At 46.4% G+C, this 24,857-nt stretch overlaps 1 protein-coding gene across 1 annotated transcript in view; it reads right to left on the bottom strand.

Annotated features, from left to right (window-relative positions):
* RCOR1 (REST corepressor 1) overlaps positions 1–24,628 on the bottom strand; it is a 56,567-nt gene extending 31,939 nt beyond the window's left edge. Inside the window, exons 1-2 of the mRNA XM_019551155.1 lie at positions 24,601–24,628; positions 16,841–16,924 (exon numbers count right to left, since the gene is read on the bottom strand). Of these exons, the coding sequence (XP_019406700.1) occupies positions 16,841–16,924; positions 24,601–24,628 (112 nt within the window). The remainder of the gene's footprint in view (positions 1–16,840; positions 16,925–24,600) is intronic.
* Positions 24,629–24,857: the final 229 nt, after the last annotated feature.

The following is a 24,857-nucleotide window of genomic DNA, read 5'->3' as shown; positions in this document are numbered from 1 at the left end:
CAGCCAAAACCACCAGCTCCCAACAGACCGGATCCTATGACTTTGTGGCTGCCGACCCACGAGTCAGCTGCAAATCAGTTGCCGGCCCAGATCCAGCCATGAGCCATATTTTTCCCATTCACCCCTGCTATTACAGAACTACCAACCTAGCTAGTAAGAGGGAGTCCCCAGAGCAACACGAACATCAATACACTGAAATTCCTCCATTAAGTTTATGATGAAGCCTAGAGGCAGACTATAAGGGGAAATCTGTCACAGGTTGACAAGAGGCAGAGTGCTTTTGTTTCTGATGGGGGAAAATAGTGTGTGCATGGTGAAGGGGTGTGGGGAGGGGAGCCAGCTACAGAACTTTTCTGTACCAACAGAGGACACTGGGAGACAATAATCTATTGTGTCAATGAGCTCAGGAGTTGAAGGCAGTGAATGAGACAAATTGAGCCCACTTCTGCCTGCCATTCACACACAATTATGCATTCACACATAATTATGCAGCATGCTTGGGCTTAGTGGCAGCTGTAGCATTTTGAGACCCTAGGCAAAGGCCTTGCCTGCATGTCAAGCATTTGCCAACCTAGCTATGCTCACAAACCTCACCAGCAGAGTTGTAAGGGTTCCTCTGCCAGCATAGTTTCCTGAACAGAATACGCTACAGTAGCAAAGAAACTCCTCCCCTCCTCTCAGTATAACTCACAAATCTGCAGTGGAGTGTCTGCCAGCAGAGCTATTATGCCAGTTTGGGTGGGGATAGTCCACCCCCAACCCCTTGGCAGCTATGGTAGAAAGGTTTTATAGCGCACAGTAGGTCAAAGACAAGTGACAGTCATGCAGCAGATGAAATGCACAGCTCCTTTGAAGGTCTTAGTTGCTATTAGATACCAGCTGTTCATGAAGGATTCCTTGCTAACAAGGTGGAGGCTTCCTTTTTGAAAGGCAAGCAGCATGTTCAGCCAGCCCCCTCCCAATACTTCCTACCCACCTGTGTATTGGACAGGGAAACTGCACGCTTACCCAAGGGTGCCCCTTCCTTTCCACAGCTCTTTATGCTCAACAGGCCTCTCTTCTCTCAGCCCTTTGGGAGGGTAAATCAGGCACGAATGACTTAAAAAGGCACAGAGCTGAAAGCTCCCTGCATGCTTCCTTGGGGAGCGTTAACAAACAAACAAATTACCTCTCCCAAGCGTAAGAAGTAGTCAGGGTCCCCAGTGGAAGAGAGGTCGCACCCAACCCAGCATCACTGTGAAGAGCAAGGAAAAAAGATGCTCCTCTTCCATCCCAAGGGAAAGAATACTTGCCAAGTGTCTCATCAGTGCATTTCCTCCTGGAAAAACTGTGCCCCACTCCAGGCCCTATATGCTGAGATCCATGTTTAGGGTAGGTGTCCAGTAACCTTTCCTTCTTCCTTCCCTCCCTCCCCCCCTCCACACACCCAAGCCATGTAGGGAGTTAATCAGAAATGTAGGGGCACTAGTGGCAAAAGTAAGAGGACCCCTCTGGGCTGCCAAAAGAAAAAAACAGAGAGAATAAGTAACTGCATTGCTGATGTACTTGACTGCACATATAAGAAGTATTTTAGCAAACTCAAAAGGGTGAAAAGAAAAGGAAAAAAACAAAGAGAAGGAAGGTGGGGGGAAACTTTCAAGAGTATTATCTGAAACCTAAAGGACAATCTTTTCCTAGTTACATCCCATCAAATTAAAACAATGCTACATGGGGTACCTACTTCAGTGAAAGTTTTCCTCTAAATAAACCCTGGCTTGCTAACATCCACCCTAGGCACTGTGTCATGGGTAGGGGACCCACAGACCCTCGAGCGGGTTTCCAGGAGACAGAAAAAGCCAAAACCCGAAGAAAACACAAAAGAAGGCATAGGCAGAACAGCTTCTGCAACCTGAATTCACCCCGAGAGCGAGGTACTGCGGGAGGCTCTGAATGCCTGGCACATTACGTGATGCAACACACTAACAGAACAGGGTGAACTGAGGACACAGCAGCAGCCGGTACAGCCTTCTGTAACGTGCTTCGCAGTATTTGAACAACATTAAAACCCATCAGAGATTCTGGTGATAGATGTATATTTCTTTCCCTCCCACAGGCACACACACAAAAAAGACAAAGAACAAAAATCAATTCTAAAACAGACAACATATTTTCAAGATTTTCAATTCCAGAATACGATAGCAAAGACCCCCCCCCACCCACCCACACATATATCCGCCCACAGCTTTTATCTCCGGTATAAAAATGAGCAACTGCATTGCTGTCTCAGTACATGCTGAGCTGCAGCACAGACTATTCGTAAAGCAATTACTCCACCTTGTGGCCACAAAGCATTTCTTTAAAAAGGAAGCTGCAGAAAAACAAGAGTATTAAAGGAAATGCTAGTAAAGATGATCTGAAAAGGCAGGCAGGAAGGGAGATAAGATTGACCTGTATAGTCTAAACATTCCCCCCTATGATTTATCCCTTTGCTTTTCAAGAAACAAACAGAAACATAAAAAGTTTATGCTACATTAGAGAACCACGCATCTGCAAGCTGGTTCCATGCATCTGCAAGCTGTGGTCAGTCATACTGTTTTTAAACAGCTTCTTACAATACTGCAATTTTAGAAACCATTCTGGAGTAGCTGAGAGCACAGAGGGAGTGTTAGCCACACTGCAAAAACAAAAAATGCCCAGAACAAAAAATGCATGAGTGACATGCACCAAGATGACAGTCAAGAGAAATTTAGTACAATTTAGCTAGCTACTACTGTCTTCCTTCCAAGATAGCTAGAATAAATACAAAAAAGAACTAAGACCACATGAGGAACTTGCCAGAAGGAAAAGCTAGTTAGGGATGTGACTTTCTAACTGTTACAGTGAACAAAGCCCCTGTGTAGACCTAGGTAAACCAACAACAAACTGGTCTGATAAGAGCTTGAGCAGAAAAGGTGATTTTTAGCCGAGGTGCCTACAATTATATTATGGCCTTTCAGAAGGAAAACAAAGAAAAGCAAATTATTTGCCCAAGCCTAGTAGCTTCTAGGTTGGTGGGGCCAAGGCACACCAGTTTTTATAGACAACAGAATACAAGAGATCAAGGTGTTTAGCACCATATCTGGCCACCTTTAACTCTCAAGCCTTGAATAACCAGGTATCCATTTACAGCTGGCTTAATTTTGGCATGAACCTGGAGAAGGGCCTCTGCAACCTAAGCAAGACACCTTGGCAGCATAGGAACCATACCCTATGCTAGGGCTCTAGCCAACTTACTGTCAATCAGCTGACCATGCCCCAAGCTGACATTACTATACCAGTAAGTTCCTCAGTTGACTGTGCCCAAGAAGCATTTACAGAATAGCAAGTGAATTCCAAAGAATACTAGAGATATTGAGCTAGGTCTCTCTCTCTCTCTCTCTCTCCGCTTCAGAAAGAGCAGCAAGTTTTTAAAGAGTCACGCCTACAGAACTGCTGTGATAGAAGCAGGTGTGCACAGGCGATTGATGGACATGTTGGAGTGGACAGTAGCTCAGGTCTCTTTGGATGAAGAGTGCCACACAACTATATATAATTTATTACCACCACCAAAATTTTACTCTTACTGTAAAGTCAACTGTGAAAGCTCAGAGAAGTGGTCTCATTCACGCTACAAAAGACAAAGTGCCCCTTAGATAGGGGCTAGCCCCTGCAGTGAGGACCTATTTCCCATCCATCCACTTGCCAGTACTTTCTCCCTTGAGCTTAGCTGTGTTCTCAACTGAGGCCAGATTACAATTTGAGTTCCACTTTCACTCACCCACTTCACACAGAGGATACAAAAAAATATATTTAAGCAGTGATATAAATCACTCAAATGCCAGTAGCCCTCCAATACCTACCCACGATTTGCCCCATTGGTTCCCACGTTGATTGGATAGAAATCAGAGTAACTCTGATGAACATCTTGCTGGGGTCATTTGACCCCAGTATTCTTTCCTGCCATGGCAGGGGGTCAGACTAGATGATCTGCTCAGGTCCCTTCCGACCCTACAAACTATGAAACTATGCTTATTTTACAATGAAGAATCATAAATTTTACTCTGGTAGCAATGCATACGGCGGAATTGCAGAACTAGTGAGGACACACTAACTGTGGTTCTGCTGTATGGCCCTTCATACCCAGGTTAGAGCAATGTTTCCCAAGCTTTTGATAGCTGGGGCACTTTTTTCTAGATTAAAATTGGCAGCACACTTCACCCCTGAAAGAGGGGATGGTGTATGCACATGTATTTTGGGATTTAGTGGTACCCAAACTTTTGGCCCCAGCTGATTAGTGCTAGCTTAGTCCATGGGCTGGATCTGGTCCTCAGGCCTGATCCCACCACACAGCACTCATGGGCCAGGGCTCAATCCAGCCACATGGGACCTGGGCACCTGGAGCCTGATCCTTCCATGCAAGGCAGGCACACCTAAAGCCTAATCCTTCTGTATAGGGAGGCCCAATTGGGTCCTGATCCTGCCACACAGAGCTTGGAGATTTGGCGGAGTGAGAGCAGTGATAGTGTTAATTACCACCATTTAGTTTCCAGACCTGTGGAGAGCACCATGAGCTGGATGACATGGCTCTATAGGCCAGATCTGATATTGATAAAGTATCATTTTTTGTGGCACATCCTTTGAGAATCACTGGGTTACACAAACCTACATGTCAGTCACTTAAGTGAACTCTGCTGCGAACACCTACCCTTAGATTACCTGACATTTCTTGGGTGTAGTTCCCACCTGGAAATTAAGTGTATAATGGCAAGGTACACACTTTTATCCTATCTAATGCAACTATATAATTGATCTGAAAGAAAGTCTGCTGGCTCAGGACGTGAGCTGATCACTATCACGTGTGGTTAGGAAGATTCTCCCTGGAGCTTGGGCATGTGATTGCAGAGAACTTACTATAGGATTGCTTCCCCTCCTCTTTCTCCTCAAAACTGTCTACTATCACATCCTGTTGGGAAGGATACTTGGCTCAACAGACCATTAGTCTGAACCAGACTGCAGTTCCCAAAAAATCGGACCTAGCCAACATGCAGCAACACTTCGGAGAGCCACTGATTCAAAGTGCCACACTCATACACATGCACAGATACCTAGCCTACATGTAGGAATACCTTGCCCTCAACTTCTCTCACATCAGCAAGCTTAGTGTTGCATGCTGCTTAAAAGATTCCCAGTCAAGAGTTACATTTATTGAAAACCGTTTTTGGTGCAACAATATAACTGGCTGAATCTTTTAGCAAATGGCAGCATTGGTCAGTAAAACGCTCAGTGGTAATGAGCTTCAGAAAGAAATCACTGCATTCTCATTGTCCGAGACCAACCATGCTGAGAGACAAACCAATGCCAATATAAAATTTACCCCAGCTCAATTCACAAACACTTAGAACAGAGCTTTCAAAACCAGAGTATTTCTGGTCCTGCCATACCAGGAGTGCCAGCTAATAAAGGCAACATAAAAGTCAGGCCCGTAAATAGTTCAGGGAGCAATTCCATTGTTCCAGAACATGGAGGGAGAGTGGTGTGTGGTCGTGCATATGGAGGGAAGGGATGTGTGGGAGTGGACTAGCCATAAGGTTAGATTACAGCTCATTATTATTGTTATCAATAATAAAGCCTGTCACAAGAGAGTGGAGCCATGCTGACCTTTTATAACTGGTACAAAAGCAGGAGAAGTGAACAATTTGTCTCCTAGCTACCTCCTTGAAGAATGTCATTAAGGAAAAAAGGAAGTATCACTATCCACTGGTTTGGCTGCAAAAGGAAAGACAAGTCAGAATCATTCAGAGGAGCCGCCTGTGGCTAGGCCTGCTGGAAGGCAGAATGTGTAGCAAGAGCAACACACAGCAGGCTTTGTGGGGACAGAGACTGCGCCTCCAGAGGTAATTGGCTCGTTCCAGCTTGGCAGAAGCTGATACAAGATAACTTAGTATTTCAGAATGGCAAGCGGTCTATTCACAAATGTACATGTTAACTTTTGCAGCCTGCCCCCTCACTCCTAAGCTCAACTCTGGGGTAGGAGGGCAGGGAAATGGCTTATGTGCCCATAATAGCTCTCGCCAGCTGGAGATCCTTCATGTTTGTGATGGGGTTGTTTGTTTTGGGGGGGGGAAGGGGGGGGGTTGGAACACGCACACGAAAAAGAGTTGAACAAAAATGAAGGTTTCAGCACCACAGGGGCTTGGTTAAGTCAAGTTTGGTGTGGGAGGGGAACCAAGACTCATTCACAGAGCTTCTCTGTAGGGACCTGGCTCAGGCAGGGCCCTTCCAAGTTCCTCAGCACCTTCAAAAAAGGCTGCTCCTGGGGCAGTCCCCGCTGCAAAGCCCAAGCACCATGGAGAACAAACTGCTCTGTTCTGCAATGTGGTGGAGAGGCAGTGTTAAGAATGACAGGGATTAATTAATTCATCTTGTGTAAGTAGCGAGTAACTTAAGGGGAAGAGAAGTGGAGTGACTGAAGGAGGATGAGATTTCTGAGAGAAGGGCAAGATTATGACATTTATGAGCTAGAGCTAGAAAGATCCCAGTTTCCCCAGGGAAGTCTAATCATCCATACGAGACTGTGGCATGCCATACCATGCAGCAGAGGAGCAGGACCAGCAAAGATGACGTTTGCTGAGGTGAGAACTGACCCAACAGCATCAAGAGGTTGCTGAAACCATAGCTTTGCTGACAGAGCCCCCTCGTGGAGATGCAGCATGCAGCACCAGAATAGATTTTTGCGCAGCCTTGGCAACATTGCCTCTGTGAGCAACAAACTAAGCCAGCAAAAGGTCTTTTCTATTAAGCACAGTTGCACCTAGATGGACAGTTTTTCTGGTAAAAGTACATCAGCTACAGGATGTGATCCCTTCAAGTCTCCAGCCAGCACTGCTAAGCCAGCAAGATTTATTTGCAGAACTTGCCTCAGAAGAACTACTTCCTGACATGCCAGAGTCAATTCCCCAGTTATAGGTGGGCCAGAGACACCAGTACTTCCTATATCCACTCCTGCAGCTGACTCCAGCTCTGAGGAGAAAGGTTCTCCATGTGTAGGTGGTTGGTTTGAGCCCACAGAAGGAAAGTCTAGTATGAGGGGCAAGCGTGCTGTTCACAAATGACCATTTGTTTTTGCAGTCTGTCTCCCCTCTGCTAAGCACAGCTTTTATAAGGGAAAAAGACTGTTGCTGACAATGGCTCTCAACAGCATGCAGGAAGCAACATTATTCTAATGACCCACATGCAGCCATGATATGCATATCTGTTGGCCAAACAACATAGTTCCAGGAAAAACCACACACTAGGAAAGACCCATGCCAGGATTACAGACTGGACCCTATTAAGTGCCCAATATAAATGGCAGGGAGAAGCCTAAAGTTGCGATAGCAGGACATAAAGACTCAAGCACAACTTAATATATTTACAAGGTACCCAAGAACATCTTGTGGAAAGGCTGGAAAGCTAGGGAGACTAAGACAGTAACTTGTCTAGCCAAAGCTTTTGCTACTTGGCAAACCCAAAGGATTAGTACTATTTTATCTTTGGATACTTCATTTTGTTTTAATTAAAAGTTTTAAAATAGCCAATTTTAGGAAGATAAGTGACAGTTCCATGTGGAACCAACACTTTGGTTGGTATGATATGTCACTCCTTCTTACCCCTTCACTCCTTTTTAGTGGCAAACACATGCAACAATCACCTCCCACTTATCTCCAGGTACAACACAAAATAAAAACTTTTAATAAACAAGCATGTATTATGGAAGAATTTGAATGACTGTTGATTGCCTTTTTCTGGGGGGGGAGGGAAGGGAGCGTGTCAGTGGATGTGGCTTCTTACTGTCCATAAGGTGCATCTCTACCCTGCCTTCTCTATAAAAGATAAATGTTAAAGTAAGATCTGATCTATCAGCATGAGACCAGTACCGACACAACTGAACTCTCAGGAATGTGGGTTGCCTCACATGCATGCATCCCTTCAAAAGACTAGTTTTAAGTAGCAACATAAACTCTTAACGTATAAGGACGATGGTAGCTATATCCTTGCACGTTCCCAAGTGAGTAACAATGTAGAACAGATTGCTCCCGTCTGAACCTCAACACCTCCCACGTAAAAGCTTAACTGTCATTGCACCTGGTGCTCAACTTGCTCTTGAACTTGGAAAACAAAAAAACAAAAACCTCCACCCCACTGTTGCTCTCAACCTTCACGTTCCCTCCCCTTCAGCTGCAGCAAAGGGCTGGAGGTTTTTGGCAAAAGGCCTAGTCCCCTGATATGTTCAGGACCTAATTCCCACTGAAGTTAGTAAGAATTCAGTATGTTCGAGTCATCACAGGGCTGGGCCCAAACTGCCTGATGCAGCTGCAGCCCAGGCTGGTTCTCGTCATACAGGTCCTGCAACTTACAATGCCTATCAGACTTGCTGGGACTGTTCATAAATGTATTTAGGGGAAAAGCTCGTGGCCAAGATAGCCCTAACATTATTACCATACTGTCATGTTAGCGTATCCAAGTATACATTATACCACCCTCAGATTTTTGCTTGGAAAAGCTTCCTCCTATTGCCAACACTTTTTCAGTTCCTCTGGTGGCAGCAGCAACAGAAGCACAAGCATGTGAAGGCTTCTAGGTGGCAGCTGGCACTCTAACTGGGTCATTGAAACCTGCTCAGAGCAAGTCAGCTCAACATGGCAGCAAAGAGTGCTCGTGCCATTCTGACAGAGCTCCTGTGAAGAGAAGGGGGGGAGGGCAGAGGGAGGGTACACAACTCAAAGGCAAAACTGTAGAAAACCCATTTGTTCAGTAGGACAACGCTGTCAAAACGAGAGAACAGCATGTCTGTAGCTGGGTCGACCATGCCTCATGTGGGCACTTGTTCCATCCCCGTAAACCTGCAGTTTGGCAGAACCAGCAGAGGATAGACACAAGTACTGACTTACAGGCCAGTATCTAAGCCACCCTATAGCTAGGGCCCTACTTAAACCACGGTTTCACAATTTTCACAGAAACTGCAAAAAAAATGGTATCACCAGGAAGAAATAAAAGCTTACTAAAAATAAAATACTAGGTCCCCAGTGGCAGTCCTCATGGCTGCTGTAGCCTGGACTTGCAGCCCACAAGGGGTGCAGGGGGGAAGGGGGATTGCTGGCATGATGGGTAACAGCCAAGATGGTAGCCACCCCCCACCCCTCAGCAGTAATGGGCAGGCTTGCTACAAAAAGGCAAACAAGCCACAAGTTGTCCACAAAAATCCCTCTCTCGCCACAATTTAGGTAGGTCCCCACCTATAGCAACACTAGCACTCTTCCCCACAGCTACAGGAGCAAAAGTAACTTTGGGGCAGAATGACCACCTGAAAATTAACATCTCCTTCCCAAAATAGCCTATGAAGCCTTTAAGTGCAAGCCCCAAGACACTTGCTCTGTAAGAGCTCATGCAATTCTGTCCTTTTTCTGCTTCCCTGGCTCAGGTTTGAATGACTTCTGTGATGGCTTTGAATGGTTTTAAAAAAAAAAAAAATCCCAATAATAATTGTACACCTGTGTTTTTAGGTCCCAGAGATACCAACCTACAGCAATAATGATGAAAGAGCTAGTTTGAGACTCCCACATGATGCTGCAGTAGTCAGCCAGCACAACACAGTGGCTAATGAATACCAGGAAAAAACAGCCTACATTTGGAATAACTAACCCAGACACTCACCAGGACCACCCGAGCCTTTGAAATGAAGAGGGAACACTTTTGCTGCTTACACCACAATCTCCCTCCCTCCCAAAAGGAGCATTTGGGCTCGGTAGCTCGGTAGCTGTACCCCAGTAAAGGAACAGAAACTCCACCAGCAGCACCTCTTCACCCTCTTCGCTTCTGTCTTTTGGGCACTGACATAAGTGGTACAATTGGGGCTGCCAGTAAGTGGCAACAACTGCGATAACATTTCTACAAACTCCTACAGAATCTTAAATTAAACCTCATTTATCTTGTTTTTGGATTTGCAGAGTTGTATCTTCTAGCTGCAGCTACTGTATTTGTTTCTAAGCTCCGTGGCTCCAGGTTCGCTGCATACTATGAAATTTGAATTAAAAATAAACATAAGCCCAAGTCTGCATTTCCATTAATCCTTTTTGCTGTCATGAGCAGAGCCAGACTATTATTTATAAGGGAGGGAACAAACAGCATGACCCAGGTATTTTAAGCTACCTTCAGACCACTGACCAAAAAAACCAAAACCAAAAACCACACATACACAAAAACATCTGGCTGTGGGAAAGAAATACTGGCCCAAAAATCCAGCGACTGACAATCCTGGAAGTCTTGGCTCCACCTAGTTGATTTCTAAGATTAGAACATGGAGGAAAAAGGAAAAAAGATGACACTTCAAAGAGGAAGAGCCCCCATGTTTCAGGTTTTATCTATTACATACCTGCCATTAAAAGGTACAAAGCCAACATTTTTAGGAATTTCTTAGGTCATTTGTGAATCATTCATTCCAACTTAAAGGACCACAGTCAAACTGAAGCCCAATCCATTAAAAAGCAGACAATGAAAGCACCATGTGCCCTAAGCTTGTTTGTGGTTAATAACACTCAGCTATTTTTTCTATGCAGTGTTAGATTTCCACATGGCATTGCAATATAGTCAGCCAGAAAAAGAATATTCCCTTGCCATCCTCCTCCCCCCTCCCCCCTACTGCTGTTTTTTACCTTGCACACACACACATGCAGGAACCAACTACAGGAGACTCTCGCCATTTATGGGGAATCTATTCTGGAGATCCCCGCAAATGGCAAAATCCACGAATACTGATGGGACTCCCTGTCAGGCTGGACAGCTGCCCCCTGCTCTCCCTGCCCCCACAAGAAGCTGAAAGCACAGGGCTCCCCCACAGCACATGGGGACCGACCATGGCTGCCTCCTGGAGAGAAGATGCCGACACCTCCCTCCTTGTCCCCATCCCTGGCGCTCGCTCTCTGCCCGCCTGGTTCTGCTCTGCTCTCCGCTCCATTCTCCCCAGCTCCGCCCTCCCCAGTCACACGCAGCGCCCCACGCCTGCTTACGCAGAGGCAGGAGCTTGGTGCAGCGCCAGAGGGAGCCGCAGTGGCACTCACCCTGACTCACTCCGTTGGCGATGGCAAATACTTGAATCCACGAATAGCGGATCTGCAAATAGCAAGGGTTTCCTGTACAGCCAGATATTGGAAAGGGCTCATACACGCATGCAAAACCCTGTTGACGGGTGAGGCCTCGCAAGGACAGGCATACAGCAAAACGAATACCTTTGCAAACTTGTGGCCTGACTCTGGAGAGGAAGCGGCAAAGCCAGCTCTACAGAGTGCTGTCAAGTGCATTCAGCAGCCTTAGCAGATGAGCATTTTTCTTTTTGTCTAATTTGTTTCAGTCAGTCACTGCGAGTTGGAGGGTGAGAGAGACAAAGATGTTTTTAAGCAGAGGATCCATCAGGATCTAGAACTACAGAACCATGGGCAGGGAAGCACAATCAGACTTCAGTGCCACGCATGGTTTAGTCCTGAAAAAAACAGTTAAATCAAATGTAGACTCTGGGCATTTGAAGGTGGCTTGCACCTGGAAGGTTTTGGGCTTGCCTTTCCTTTTGATAAGAGGCCAGCAGCTGCCCCTGAGATTTTCTTTGAGTAAGTCCTGGCTGTTCGCAGGGCGAATGCCAGGCTCTCCCTGCACTTTGTTGGGGAGAATTGAGGCTTTCCCAGGTTTCCTCAGGAGGAATATCCCAAGAGGCTGCACATAGTACTGCAGGGCTCTCTTCCCCCACCTAACTGCAAGAACGGCCAGCTCCCAGCACCACGCTCCTTGCTGACAGCCTGCCGGCAGGGGTGAACTCAAAACATGCTGCACGCACACCAAGTGGTTCAAGTTCTTAGTAACCGTGGCAACCAACACATCCCTCACCACCAGAGGCCTAGGCTGGCACAGAGCCCATGAAGAACGAGTCACCAGGCTTTTTACAGCAAAATGAGCACCCCTCAACTGTTCTGTATGTGGGCTGGCCAATTCTCCCTCCGCACAGCCCTCTGTGCGTTAGCACAACCATATACTGGTGCATGTGGTTGTGCACGCAGGAGTGTATGCATGCACTCCACCTACTGGTACTCCCTCATTCCCCACCCCCACCCCGCCCCGCAGCACAACTGGATAGGTGCCCAGGCCTTCCCAGAGCACCACTGCAGACAACGTTTGGGCAAGGGATAGCAGCAGTCACACAGACGGCTCTGCAAGGCGTGAAGTCAGTGTGGATGCAGCCCATTTGTGTAAACAAGCCAAGTGATTCCCCCAGGGCCCAGCTGTAAGAAGGTAGTGGTAGTGCACAAGCAGCCCTCTCTAGTGCACAGTCCCCTTCCCTACCAAGGTGTTACACCTCCCAGATGAGGGATCCCTCAGATGATAAAAACAGAGTTATCCAAAGTTCCTGACAGAGGCAAGCAGACAGTTATTTAAAATTGTATTTCTTCCTTCAATACTAAGCACAGATTCTGAATGGGAAAAGAGGAGATAGAGGGTTACAATCACCGTTTTGCATCCCCGCTCTGCTTTGTATCCTAACTGACTCCTGAGCTGCTGGATCAAGCCAGCATTTGCTCATCTTCAAAACTAGCCCAGTCTCATTTTTAAAAGTTCAGCCTGGTGAAGTACTGGGACTAGGAAAGGCACTGCTGGCTTACATAGCTCATCCCACTGGCCTGGCTTCATTCGCTGTAAGATTTCTTCAAGCTACACCAAGGGTGCTCAGCCCCAAGGCTGTGGACCAGATACAGCCCCAGTCACTGTTGTCATTTGGCTTCCTATGGATCCAAAAGTTTGGCAGCAGGGAAGCAGTAGCACCCGCTCTGGACTTGCCCCAGCAGAGCTGACCAGCTGCAGACCAGCCAGAACCCACACTCACAGCCCTGACCCTGGCCTACCCCGTGCCTGCTTTGGACTCGCCCACCCACACTGAGCAGTGCAGCAGGGTAGAAGCTGCTGCTTGGAGTGGGAGAAAGCAGCCCCTCCCCCTCACCACTGCTGGGCGATTCTTGCTGCAGACACCTGAAGCCTGCGCCTCGGCTGTCCAGTAGCTCCTCTGCATTGCCATTGCTGCCACAGTGGCTGGCCGGGAGACAGCAGTGGCAGCAGTGGAGAGGAGCCACAGGACAGCCCAGGCATGGGCTCCAGGTGGCAGCAGCAAGAAGGGCCTAGCAGCAAGGAGGAGGAAGAGCCACTTTTCCCCTGCACCAAGCATCAGCTTCTGCATTGTTCAGTGTGGGTGTGCAACCAGAGCAGGCACGGGGTGGGGCTGGGTGTGTGGGTTCCAGCTGGTCTCCAGCCCAGGCACATCCAAAGTGGGTGCAGGGTGGGCTGGGTTTGGGACTGGGGCGGTGTGCCGTTGGCAGGGCAGAGCCACAGGGCACACAGGCTCCAGGCTGTTGCATTAGTATGGACACACTGCATTTAAGGCCATAAAAAACTAATCCAAACCCCTCAAATATCACAGATCCTAAGATTTCACTCCTGTACTGAGCCACTAACCTGTGCTTTAGCCCAACTCCTCAGGTGTTCATTCTTAAATGTAAATAATTTCAAGAAATGGAGAATCTATTACTTTTCCCTTGGTAGTTCATTCCACTGGCTAAACCATGACACTGTTCAATGCATGTGCCTTCTTTCTAAATTGAATCCATTTGGCTTCAGTTTCTAGATATTGCTCCTTGTTATACATTTCTTCTTTAGATTAAGACAGCCCTCTAGTACCCAGTGTTTCCTCCTCCTGAAGGTACTCCTCTACTAATCAAGTCATTTCTCAGGCCTTTTTGATAACTCTGACTGCAAGGCAATTTCTTCAATCCTTGAACCTGTGGCACTTTCCTGCTCCCCTTTCCAATTTCTCATAGCTCCTGTAAAAGAGGGGACAGATCAAGTGTATGCAGCATGGCCACAACGCTGTTTTGGGAACTCAGGTGAGGCTGCTTCTCCACTTTGACCCCCAAATCCTTCTCAGATTAATTTCTCTCATGATACAGTCCCCGATTTGTAGGCTTGGTCTGCACCTCTTATTCCTTGATACATATTTACATTTGGCTGCCCTAAAAAAAAAAAGAGTCTTTAAATGTTATGAGGTTATCAAGCATTTCAGACTGCTCTCTCACTATTTGCTGTTCTGTCAATCGTCAATGCCAGGTACATTTTATTAGCCATAATTTAATATTAACCCCCCCCATAATTAATGAAAAGATCAAGCTTATTCAGGCCTTGCAGAAGCCCAATGGCAACACCCACTTTAACTAAGGATGCTCATTGGTAATTACTGTAAGAATAGACAGACAGACAGCTCTTAATACATTCTGCATGTGCGCTATACAGTACCAACTTTTTTATCCTGTTTAATCAATGCCATGCAGTAATAAAAGCACATCCAGGACATTCTCCTTATGTCTACTGTAGTTACCTTTATCAACCAAATTTGCAAATCTCGAAGAACAAAATCAGTTGCTTGACAAGACATATTTTCCATAAATCCAGTGACTGGTGCTAATTATATTTCTATCCTTTCGTTGTTCATTAACTGAAGCCTGTATGTTTTCCTACTGTTTTGCCTATGGTGGGTGCCAGGCTGACAATCTTATAATTACACTTGCTCTCATTTGTACATTGGCACAATTTTAACATTCCACCAGTCTTCTGCAATTTCTCTGCCGTTCTAAGATTTGTAGGAAGGAACAATAGTGGGCCAAAGATCTCCTAGCCAGCTCTTTCAGGACTCCTGAGTCCTAAGGTATCTGGGCCTACTGTTTTAAATGTGTTTATTGCTATTAGATGTTGTTTTAGCATCTTCTTGGGTGAGTAACTGGCTGAAGAGTTCTTTGCCATGCTCACGTGAAAAAGCACATTGGCCTGCTTCTTAAGTTTGGAACAGAAATATGTATTTCACCTTTCCTGAATTAAGAACAGTTTTGCCATCTCCATCTAATAGTGTTATTTCATTGCTAAAACTTTAAAATATAAAAGAAACTACTTTTCACTCTGATAGGAGCCACCCATTAATTCCACTCACCCCCCGCCCCCCAAATCTATTTTCCCTCCCAGGTTCCTACTCATAACTTCTAATTTGTATCAATTGCCGCCACCTGTTATTCCTCCTCCCACCCATACACAAAGTGTGAAGAGAGAAAATTCCTAGATTTATGCTGCTCCAAAGATGCAAGGGTTAGAAGCAGTCAGTCATTCCTTTGGGGGTAATGAATATGCATATATCCTTTGCCTTGGCCACTGGCACAATTTTTTATGGTTGCTAAAATACACCTGTACCTACCTAGAATTCCTCATCCAAAATAAAATGCAAAATCGTCAAGTTACAAACTCAGATGCCTGTAAACATTTATCAGTTTACACAGTACCAAATAAAGGTCAATGTTTTCCAGGTGTAAACTTTTCCAAAGGTACACGTAAGGAGCAGCACTCTTCCCTCTGAGAAAGCTTGTATAATCCACAAATAGAAATAACACGTCCAATATCCAGCAAGCTGCAGTTGGTCACCATCACCAGGAGAGGAAGAAGGAGTAACACTTCATCTGGAAATCTCAAGGCATCAACTTTTTACAAATGGACAAACTGAAAGATAGCAGTTAAGCGACTTTTGCAATAGTGAAGTCACAGGACAGAACTCAGGCCTTGCAGAATGCAGCCAGTCCTCTAAACTGTCTAAAGCAGTGGTCTCCAAACTTTTTTGATCGTGCACCCGTTAGTAAAAAATTTGAGTATGCACCCCCAATATATGTATATTTATTTATTTGACATATGGACTGAGTGAAGGCGCCAGCGTCAATCCATATATTAAATATTAGTAGAGCTTAATTTCTTTTTTTTTTTTTAGATAAAAAATAAATATAAAAACAGAAGTTTTAATATTTTCTTCCCGCATCCTAATGGATCATCTTGCACACCCCTGGTGTACCCCACTCTGGAGACCACTGGTCTAGAGGAGCGCCTTTACCCAACTGCATGCTCAGCAAACAGCAGCCAGTTCTCAACTGCCTTGAGGTACGTCAGTCCTGCACATCCAAGGAAAACAGAGGTCAACCAATGTAGTCAAGACCTCTACTGAGGGCACCTGTGTCAGGGACTGAAGCAGCATCTTTCAAATTTCTTACTCCTGGTCCTGTGCTCAGGGCACAGCAGAGGACATCCCCACTACATCCCCCTTCCCCTCAGAGCCACCTTATAAGAGTTGCTGTTTCAAAACTATAGTAAAATTTGACAGATTGTATTTTATTATGAAGCAAACTGGAACTAGGCTACTCTACCACTAGTTCAGCCCCAATTTAAGGGAATTTGAAAGCTCATTCCCAGCAAGTTCATTTTAGTTGCCCTCCCATGGGATTCTAAGGCACAGCTACTGTTCATGTTTAGGGTTTCAAGTTATGGCCATGATTTTTGTTTTGTGTAGCTAGGGAGACAGGAGCGGGTCACTATTGAACTACCCCAGTTTCTACCCTCCCTTCCAACTGCTTTCCATTTTGGTCTCAGCTTTCTGCCAACTTCCAGAGCACTTACAACAAACAAAAAGATCATGGCAGCCTGCAGATAGAGATACAGTTCTTCAAACATGCATCTGAGAAGGGGGAATCCTTCAGCCTCTTTTCCACGCCCCTCCATCTCCACCCCTCATGGATTGAGGGATCTGAGCAGCTGCCCAGCAAGGAACAGAACACTGTACAAGACACTTTTCCCTAAACTCCCAAATTTGTTTCCAAATATGACAACCCCTCTCTGCTGAAAGAGGCATTTTCACATTCTCAAAAATCACTTAAGAATGGGGGGAGGGGGGTGTCAGAATTTAAAGACTTACATTTTGCCTCAGACAGGTTCTGATTAGGTGACCAGACCAGCATGCCAAGGTTCTCCCTCTCTTGACAACGTCTTGCAAGTTTGGCTTAAGAGAAAACAGAGATACAGCAAGTTAAAACCAAAATCAAGTTGTCTTTCCAGTAAGCACTGAAGCAAAAATCAAGCCACACAGAGCAGCTGCAAGGTTAAACCCTCCTTTTAGACCCAAGGCCTCTGGTTGTTTCTTCTATACACCACCCTTAATACAATGTGACAGATGCAGTATATTTGCCCTCTTTCATGCAGGAAGTGTCCTGTAAAAAGGCATATGTTAGGCCTAAATTAAAAGTTAATTAACATTTCTACTTCAGCATACTCAATTATGTCTCTTCGACCTTGTGGTTAAATGAAGGGAAGGAGCAATCACTGGGCAGCAAGGCTAGGAGCTCCTCAATGCCCTGGGAGCTTCCCTGTGGGACTGGGTCACGACATCATTGCAGGCTGTGCGCCTGCTGAACCCTCTGGGATTTGCTGCAAGATTCACTGTCTCACACCTGCCTTCCTTTGCAGCAGAGGATTTCTGCACCTTGCAGCACAGAGTCCAACCTCAGTAACACCAGCTTGCCAAGGCCAGAATCTGGCCCCTCTATTTGTCCAATTATCCTACACTAAGTAAGCATTCTGCATCACCGCCCCCCCCGTGAAACAAGTCCGTGCTCAACCATTTTAAGGAACTGCTCTTGCATACCATAAAAATTTTTAACTAAAGAACTGCAGCTTCACATGGCTTTGAAGCGTTTTTCCATCAAGTTATGCTCGCCAATACTAAGATAAGCTTGTGTACAACGAATTCCAGAGAGCCTGCTGTTTTTTTAGCCAAGTGCAATTCAGATATTGCAAAAGCATTTCCAGAACTAAACATACTAAGAAGGGGAGGGCAAGATGAGGCAGAGAAACCTGGGTTTGTTGAGTCAGCATAGAGTTAGATCCATTACCAGGACCAGCAGCGCTACACTATAAGAAACTTGCATATCTTGTTACCAATGGGCTTTAGCAGTTCTACTTCTACTACACCACCTTTACAGAGAATTGAAAGTTCAACACATTTATGAATCATGCCAGTGTAATATGCCCTAACCCAAACCATTTACAAATAAGACACAGCCTGCAACAACACAAGAGAATGAGTCAGGAAAAGATGTCAGGGATGAGAAGCTACAGTGAAGAAAGCACCCTTCCAAGAGCACTAAGCACATGAAATCAAGTGTGCATCTGGTTTTGCGCATCATTTCGTGCACAAACGACAATTTAACTGGTACCAAAAAACTTTCTTGGCTGCAGGCCAGGAAGGGTCCTCCAGTTGTCAGGCAGGATCAAAACCTTTGGCAAAGCACACTATGAACTTCAGTATTTTGACCCATTGCCAACTATATTCATTCATTCATTCATTCCACTGCCTCTGTTTAACTTGATATGAGATGACGAACCCAACGTATGCTCTCAGTAACGTTAAATTTAAAACCCATTAGCACTATTTTAAAAACAGCAGGTTATGAGTTATGAGCCATTCATTTTATGTGACAGACACTGATTATTTGCACTTCCAAGCATCTGGAAGCATTAGTCTGTGGCATCTCTAAACCTTACCAGACTAACATGAAGAAGTTTTTCTTTCACTAGGTTTTGCCATGAAAAATGTTGAGGAATTAAGCCAAATCTCCTTTACACTATCTAGCTCTTTAGGAAATGGGTAACAGCATAATTCCAGCAACATTCAATACTGTGCATGCTTGAAACCTATGTCTGTGTGAGCAATGTGCTTTTTCAATGCTTTCTAGGCAGAAAATAGGGGAGTAAGAAGAAAAGACAGCATCTTCTGCAGGAGAATGATGGGGGGAAGAGAATGGTAATTATATATAGATGTAAAAACATCCGAATTTAGAATTACAAGAGCTAAGCTTTAAACAAAAACAAGACAAAGCAAATAATCTTGCCATCTTGAAATATTTGAGATTGAGAACTAGTGTGAAAACTGTAAATCAAAATTAGGGAGCTAAAATGAGTATGAGACTACCCTAAAAATCACTGGTTCATAGAAGTGCTCCATTCTACTATGCATTTCCTTACCCAGGCTCTCCCCTCCACAATCACCACCTCCCTTACAGGCCAGTTTCACAATATTTATGTATACACAAATAGCCACCCTAATCTTGTAGAACGGCATCACCCTTTCAGACAACTGCTATGAAAGTCACCAAGCTGTTGATCATCCCTATAAGACAGTGGCCCCACATTGCACCTCTGACAACCTACAAAAGCCAGCACAGAAAGAAGGTACACAATTTCCTCATACCAGTTACAGCCCTGCCAATCTGCTTCCACTAATCCCTAGATTTTGCAATACAGGTGTACTCAGTTTTATGCATCTGCAAGGCAGCCAGCAAAGGGCTGAAATTCAAGCCTGAGGAACACATATAGTGGCATATTCTCCTAGGCCTTCCTGGTGTCCACTTAAAGCACTCACAGACATTGATAGCAAGAGGCATTAACTTGGTCCCTCACATATGTACAGAAGTTGCTTTTTTTTTTTTTGCCATTTAAAGCATTTTATTGCTATGACATAACAGAAGTGTATGGCTATGGCTTTACAGCACTTTAAAAATGGGTACAACACTTTAAAATTAACCCTTCTTAAATGAGGTGTTAAATTTCAAGGCACTATATTTTATAACACTTCAGCAACCTACAGTGCTTTAAATAACTTCTGTACACTGGTCAAATTTCTGACCAGCAGAGAAGTGTTACAGAGTGCCTCCTGGCCTGGAAAGCACAAGGAAGCTCAGAGACCTTCCCCAGTCCCCCGCCCCATCGAGCAACCACTGCACTTCTGTCAAGTTTAAGAGTGCTGCAACTTTATAGTACTACAAAAAGTGCTCTAAATTACAGCACTGTAAACAGCACATGTAACATGCGCTCCTGTACAGACCCCTAATCCGACAACTTGTCCAACCAGGCCAGGGAATTGCAGCCAGTTACTCTTGGATTGAGCCTAGTAACCATTAACTAACTACAGCATCTTCCAGAAAGGTGTCTGCGGACATTATGAGACAGAAAAACCACCACTCCCTGGGGAGTTTAACCTTGCTTCTCCCTTAATCATTCATATCACCTACTACCAGTTCCAGTGGGAGCCATATTCCAACGGTGTCATGGAGGTGACACCCATCTTAACTTTGCAGTTCTTAACCTGGCAAAGGTTAGGAATTTAGCCACTCTCCATAACCTCAAAAGACATGAGCCACCCCTAGGCAATTTCAACTCCTCATTAAATGTTTTTGGACAGCTCAAGGCTCCTACACTGGCTCCCTGGCAAGGATTAACCCAGCTACAAAACGTACAAGCTGTATGTTACCAATTTCAAGGACCTGTATCATTAGTTTGCCTATCCCCGCTGGTTAAACACAGCCTGGCTTTTGTCCCATGGCCTTTCTTTCCATGGAAATGAGAGCAGCAGCACAAGGTCAGGGAACTGGGGAGTGAATAGAGGACAAGGCCTAGTATGGAGCTAGTGGGGACAGAGATGAAGCCTCTTTCAAATGGAATCACAGAAAATGAAGGTTGGAAGGGACCTCAGAAGGTCACCTAGTCCAACCACTTACCCAACGGAAGACCATCCCCAACTAAATTATCCCAGCCAAGGCTTTGCCTAGTCAGGTCTTAAAAACCTCCAAGGCTTGAGATTCCACAACCCCTGGGGGTAACCTGTTCCAATGTTTTGCTCCCCTCCTCATGAGAAAGTTTTTTCCTAATATCCAACTTAAACTCCCCTTGTTGCAATTTGAGACCATTGCTCCTTGTTTTGTCATCTGACACCACTAAAGACAGTTTAGCTCCATCCTCTTTGAACCACCCTTCAGGTAGTTGAAGACTGCTATCAAATCCCCCCTCAGTCTTCTTCTGTCTAAATAAGCCCAGGTCCCTCAGCCTCTCCTCACAAGTCAGGTTCCCCAGCTCCCTAACCATTTTCAATGCACTCTTCTGGGCTCTCTCCAATACATCTACATCCCTTCTGCAGTGAGGAGGCCCAAACATCCCTCACTACACACCTCTGCCCATGAATGGCTGGTGCCTCCCAAGACTGGGGGGGAGGGGGAGGAGGGAGGCACTATTTGTAGTTGGTGGCAAGCAGGGACCATCCACAGATGCCAACAGTAGTGTCAGCAGTGGGGGCGGGGAAGGCAGGAGGCGACCACCCACAAGTCTGCAGTGGCCAATCTCATGCCCCCCTATGCCTCGGCCATTTCCATTCCCCCTCCCCTGCTCTCTGGCATCAGCCACCCCATTCCCTCAATCAAGCCCACTATCCAGCCATTCCATGCCAGTCTCCTCCTTAACCATTCACTTCCTGCCCTGTTAAGCTTGGGGGCAAAGGGGGGGAATAAGTTGGTGAGCTACAAAGAACATATGCATCACCTAAAGGCTGGAGAATGGCAATGCAGAATCCTTAATCCAAATCCATGCCCAGCCTAGAAGAAGGTGCTCCATACATGCCTGTGTGGCATAAAAGGCACAGTCAGAGGTGAGCAGCAGCCCATACCCTCAGCAGAACAAGACGATCCTAGGAGAGGGAACACATCTGTGACAGGTGCACTGCTTGATCTATCCCAGAAGTTGTTCTTGTGGGCAGGGGCTCTCATAGCTAAGAAGTACGTGCCTCGGTCCCATTCCAGTACACATTAAAGGCATCTCTCCTCACTGCCTGGCCAGGACATGGCAAGAGAAACTGGGCATGTGGGGCTGGCATCCCCCTCCCCAGCAAATGTCACAGGAGCAGCTGAAAGGACTTGCCTATATTGGGGAAAAGCAAGCAGATCTGCTACTGGGAGGTAGCAGAAGGCACTGGAGGGGATGCAGACAGACTTTGACCTAGAGGGGCTCTGCCACAGCTGCTGAACTCCCAGCATAACTGATGCATCTCAAAGTCACAGCTTCTGTATTGTGGTGCCATTTGCCATGGGCAGATGAAAAATTACCTAGAAGGAGTGCAACACAACACCTCCCTTCCCCCCCAGTCTGAGGGAACAGACATGGCTAGAGCCCCGAGAGAGCAGGGGCACTGGACAGCTGGGCAGACAGCAAGTATGTGAGGGTGGAGATCCACCTGCCACAGTCCCCAGCTGACCCCTGCAAGCACGGGGAAGCCCCAGAGCAGTTCCTACTTGGCTCTGGCCAGGGGCTGTGGGGAGCCAGACTCAGCCATGGACAGAGGCAACAACATGCAGGTTCCTCCTCCAGTGCCTGTTTCCCTGCCTGCCCTCACCCTCTGGCCAGAAGCAGGTGCTTAAAGGCGGAACCTGAATGGCAGCACCGCTGTCTCCAGCTGAGCCTGGCTCCCTACACTGCCACTCCCTGTAGCCGGTGCAGAACAGGAGTGGCTCTGGGGCTCCCCCATGCCTGTCAGATGGGGGCAGCAGTAGCAGGGAGGTGGGGGCAGGTTCCTCCTTCCAGCACCTGCTCCTGGCCAGGACATGGCAGAAGGGAGCAGGTGCAGTTAGAGGAAACCCAAGAACTGCCACCACTGTCCCAAAAAAACCTGGCAGCCTGTGGCTGGAGCGGGGTAGGAGCACTCACAGATTTCATGGACATTAGGGCTGGAAGGGAACTCGGAAGATCGAGTTCAGCTCCCTGCCCCAAGGACAGGAAGTCAGCTGGGGTCACAGAAACTCTGCAAAATAAACATCCCTTTTCTTCTTAAAGGTGTTCAGAGTAGGTGCTTGAACCACCTCCGATGGCAGACTATTCCAGACCTTGAGGGCTCAGACAGTAAAGAAATTCTTCTTTATGATCAGCCTGAAATGGTCTTGCAGGAATTTATAACCGTTCGACCTCATCATCCCTTGGGGTGCTCTGGTGAACAGTCGTTCCCCCAGATCCTGGTGAACGCCTCTGATAAATTTATAGGTGGCCATCAGGTCCCCCGAGTCTGCACTTTTCCAGGCTGAAGAGCCCAATAGCTCTCAGCCTGTAGTCATAAGGTCTCTTTTCCTGACCTCTGATCATGCGTGTGGCTCTTCTCTGGACTCTCTCAAGCTTCTCCACATCCCTTTTGAATTGTGGAGCCCAAAACTGGACGCAGTACTCCAGCTGCAGCCTCACCAAGGCTGAGTACAACAGGAGAATGACTCTGGGGCTCCCCTGCACGCGGGGGCAGAGGAAACCAGGGTGGGACTGCATCACTACACAAACCCCCACCCTCTGCCCATCCTCAGTCTCCCCCTGCCAAACAGTACACTGCCACCTGCCTCCAAGGTGAGATACATCACTGCAGCACACCAGCTTCACCCCTCCATGCTGTCGCTTGCACAAAGCAATTGAAAAGTGTATGATGCTCATTTGCATTTTGCTGTTGCTTCTCCTGTTCTCTCCCCGTCTGTTCCTACTTCAAGTGCTGTGCACCTCGTCTTCCTCTCCCCGCAACCTCACCCTTAATGCCATGCATGTTCAGCATACAAAGCAGCAGCACAAGCTGAAGGCACAAACTAGAAGCCCACACAACAGCTTCAGCCTCTTTGGCTGGGTAAAACACAGTTCCCTAAAGCAGGCTTGTGCAAGATCACTTTAAGGGAAGTGCAAGATGAAGGTTCCCAGCAGAAGCTTCAGGGGTGCTAAGCTGACCTTAAATCCCAAATGGGCCAAGTCAGTCCTTGAATGCCTGTCCCTCCCCTGCTGCAAAGGTTACAACGAAGCCCACAGGAATACAAACATCATTTGGTACAATTTTTATTTTTATGCCAACAAGCTACAGAAAGATGCCACCCCTTTTCTCCTTATCATTTTAATTCTTTGGGGCCAATCCTCCCCAGCCCCAGACTGGAGTAGCCAAGGTCAGTACAGAAGGTCCCAAGATGGGGAAGATCAGTAATTTCTCCAACCCAAAGCCTTATCAGATCCTACCCCAAGGGTGGGCAAAATGGGGCCCACGGGCCAGATGCAGCCTGCCAGGCCATTCTATCCAGCCCACAGGGGCTCTAAAATTTTAGAAAATTAATATTTTTCTTCCCCTGGCTGCCCGTCACGCAGCCCCCAATGTCTTGCCAAAACTCAGTAAGCGGCCCTCCGCGCAAAATAATTGCCCACCCTGTCCTATTCATAGGATTCAACTCATGTGTCTGAATAGCAGGAAATGGGAGGGGAGGAAGGGGCGAAGAGCAGAGAACCGACAGATGAACAGCCAACTACTCTGCTGACCATGCCATACTCACACTAGATTAAAATGAACTCCTTAAAATAAAATAAACAAAACGTTCCACACACATGCACCCACCTACCCGGAAACAGAGGTTTTCCCCCGTCGTACCCACTAAGATCCAGGTCTAGGACCTTCTGCAGATAGTGGAGAACCAAACTTCTGCCTTGAAGGAATTTTCACCCTACGAGGTTCCACACCAACAGTGTCAGAGTCTTTTCTGATTCAAAGTCAGTAAGAATTACACCACTTCAGTGACAGCTGGATCAAAGCCCTAACCTAAAAATCAAAATCCACAGTTCTCACAGCCCCCTGGCAGATATACAAGTAAAGATCCAACAGGATCTGCTGTAGGATACCCACAATCATGCTTCCTGCCATGCCACATGTGAACTTCTTCCTTATCAGATCCCATGACATTTTATTGCTGGTGCAGGGAGAACCTGGGATCTAATCTTGGACTCCCCCTGCACCATAGCAAGTTCCTGCAGCTGGGAGCCCTGTCAGCTGATGGGGCTTTAGCCACAGGGACTCACCCTGCAGCTGGAAGCAGTCTGACTCCATGTTCAATTCATGGTGCGCTAGGATTAATGGCATGCATTTTTTGTGGAATATCTTTGTGGCTTATTCCTTGTTTTATCATAACATCATTAATTGTACTGATATATGGCAAGGTAACTTAAGATGCATCTTAAGTGCAACAGGTGCCAGGGACCAGTTTCTGCAAACTCCCCAGCACCTAAAACAGCCTCACCATGATGCATCTATACACAGACCTTTTACATACATCCGA

Source organism: Crocodylus porosus, unplaced genomic scaffold, assembly GCF_001723895.1.
Source record: "Crocodylus porosus isolate Cpor-Errol unplaced genomic scaffold, CroPor_comp1, whole genome shotgun sequence".
NCBI classification, from domain to species: Eukaryota; Metazoa; Chordata; order Crocodylia; family Crocodylidae; genus Crocodylus; species Crocodylus porosus.
The sequence above is the reverse complement of the archived record's forward strand: the minus strand, read 5'-3'. Positions and strand labels throughout refer to the sequence as shown.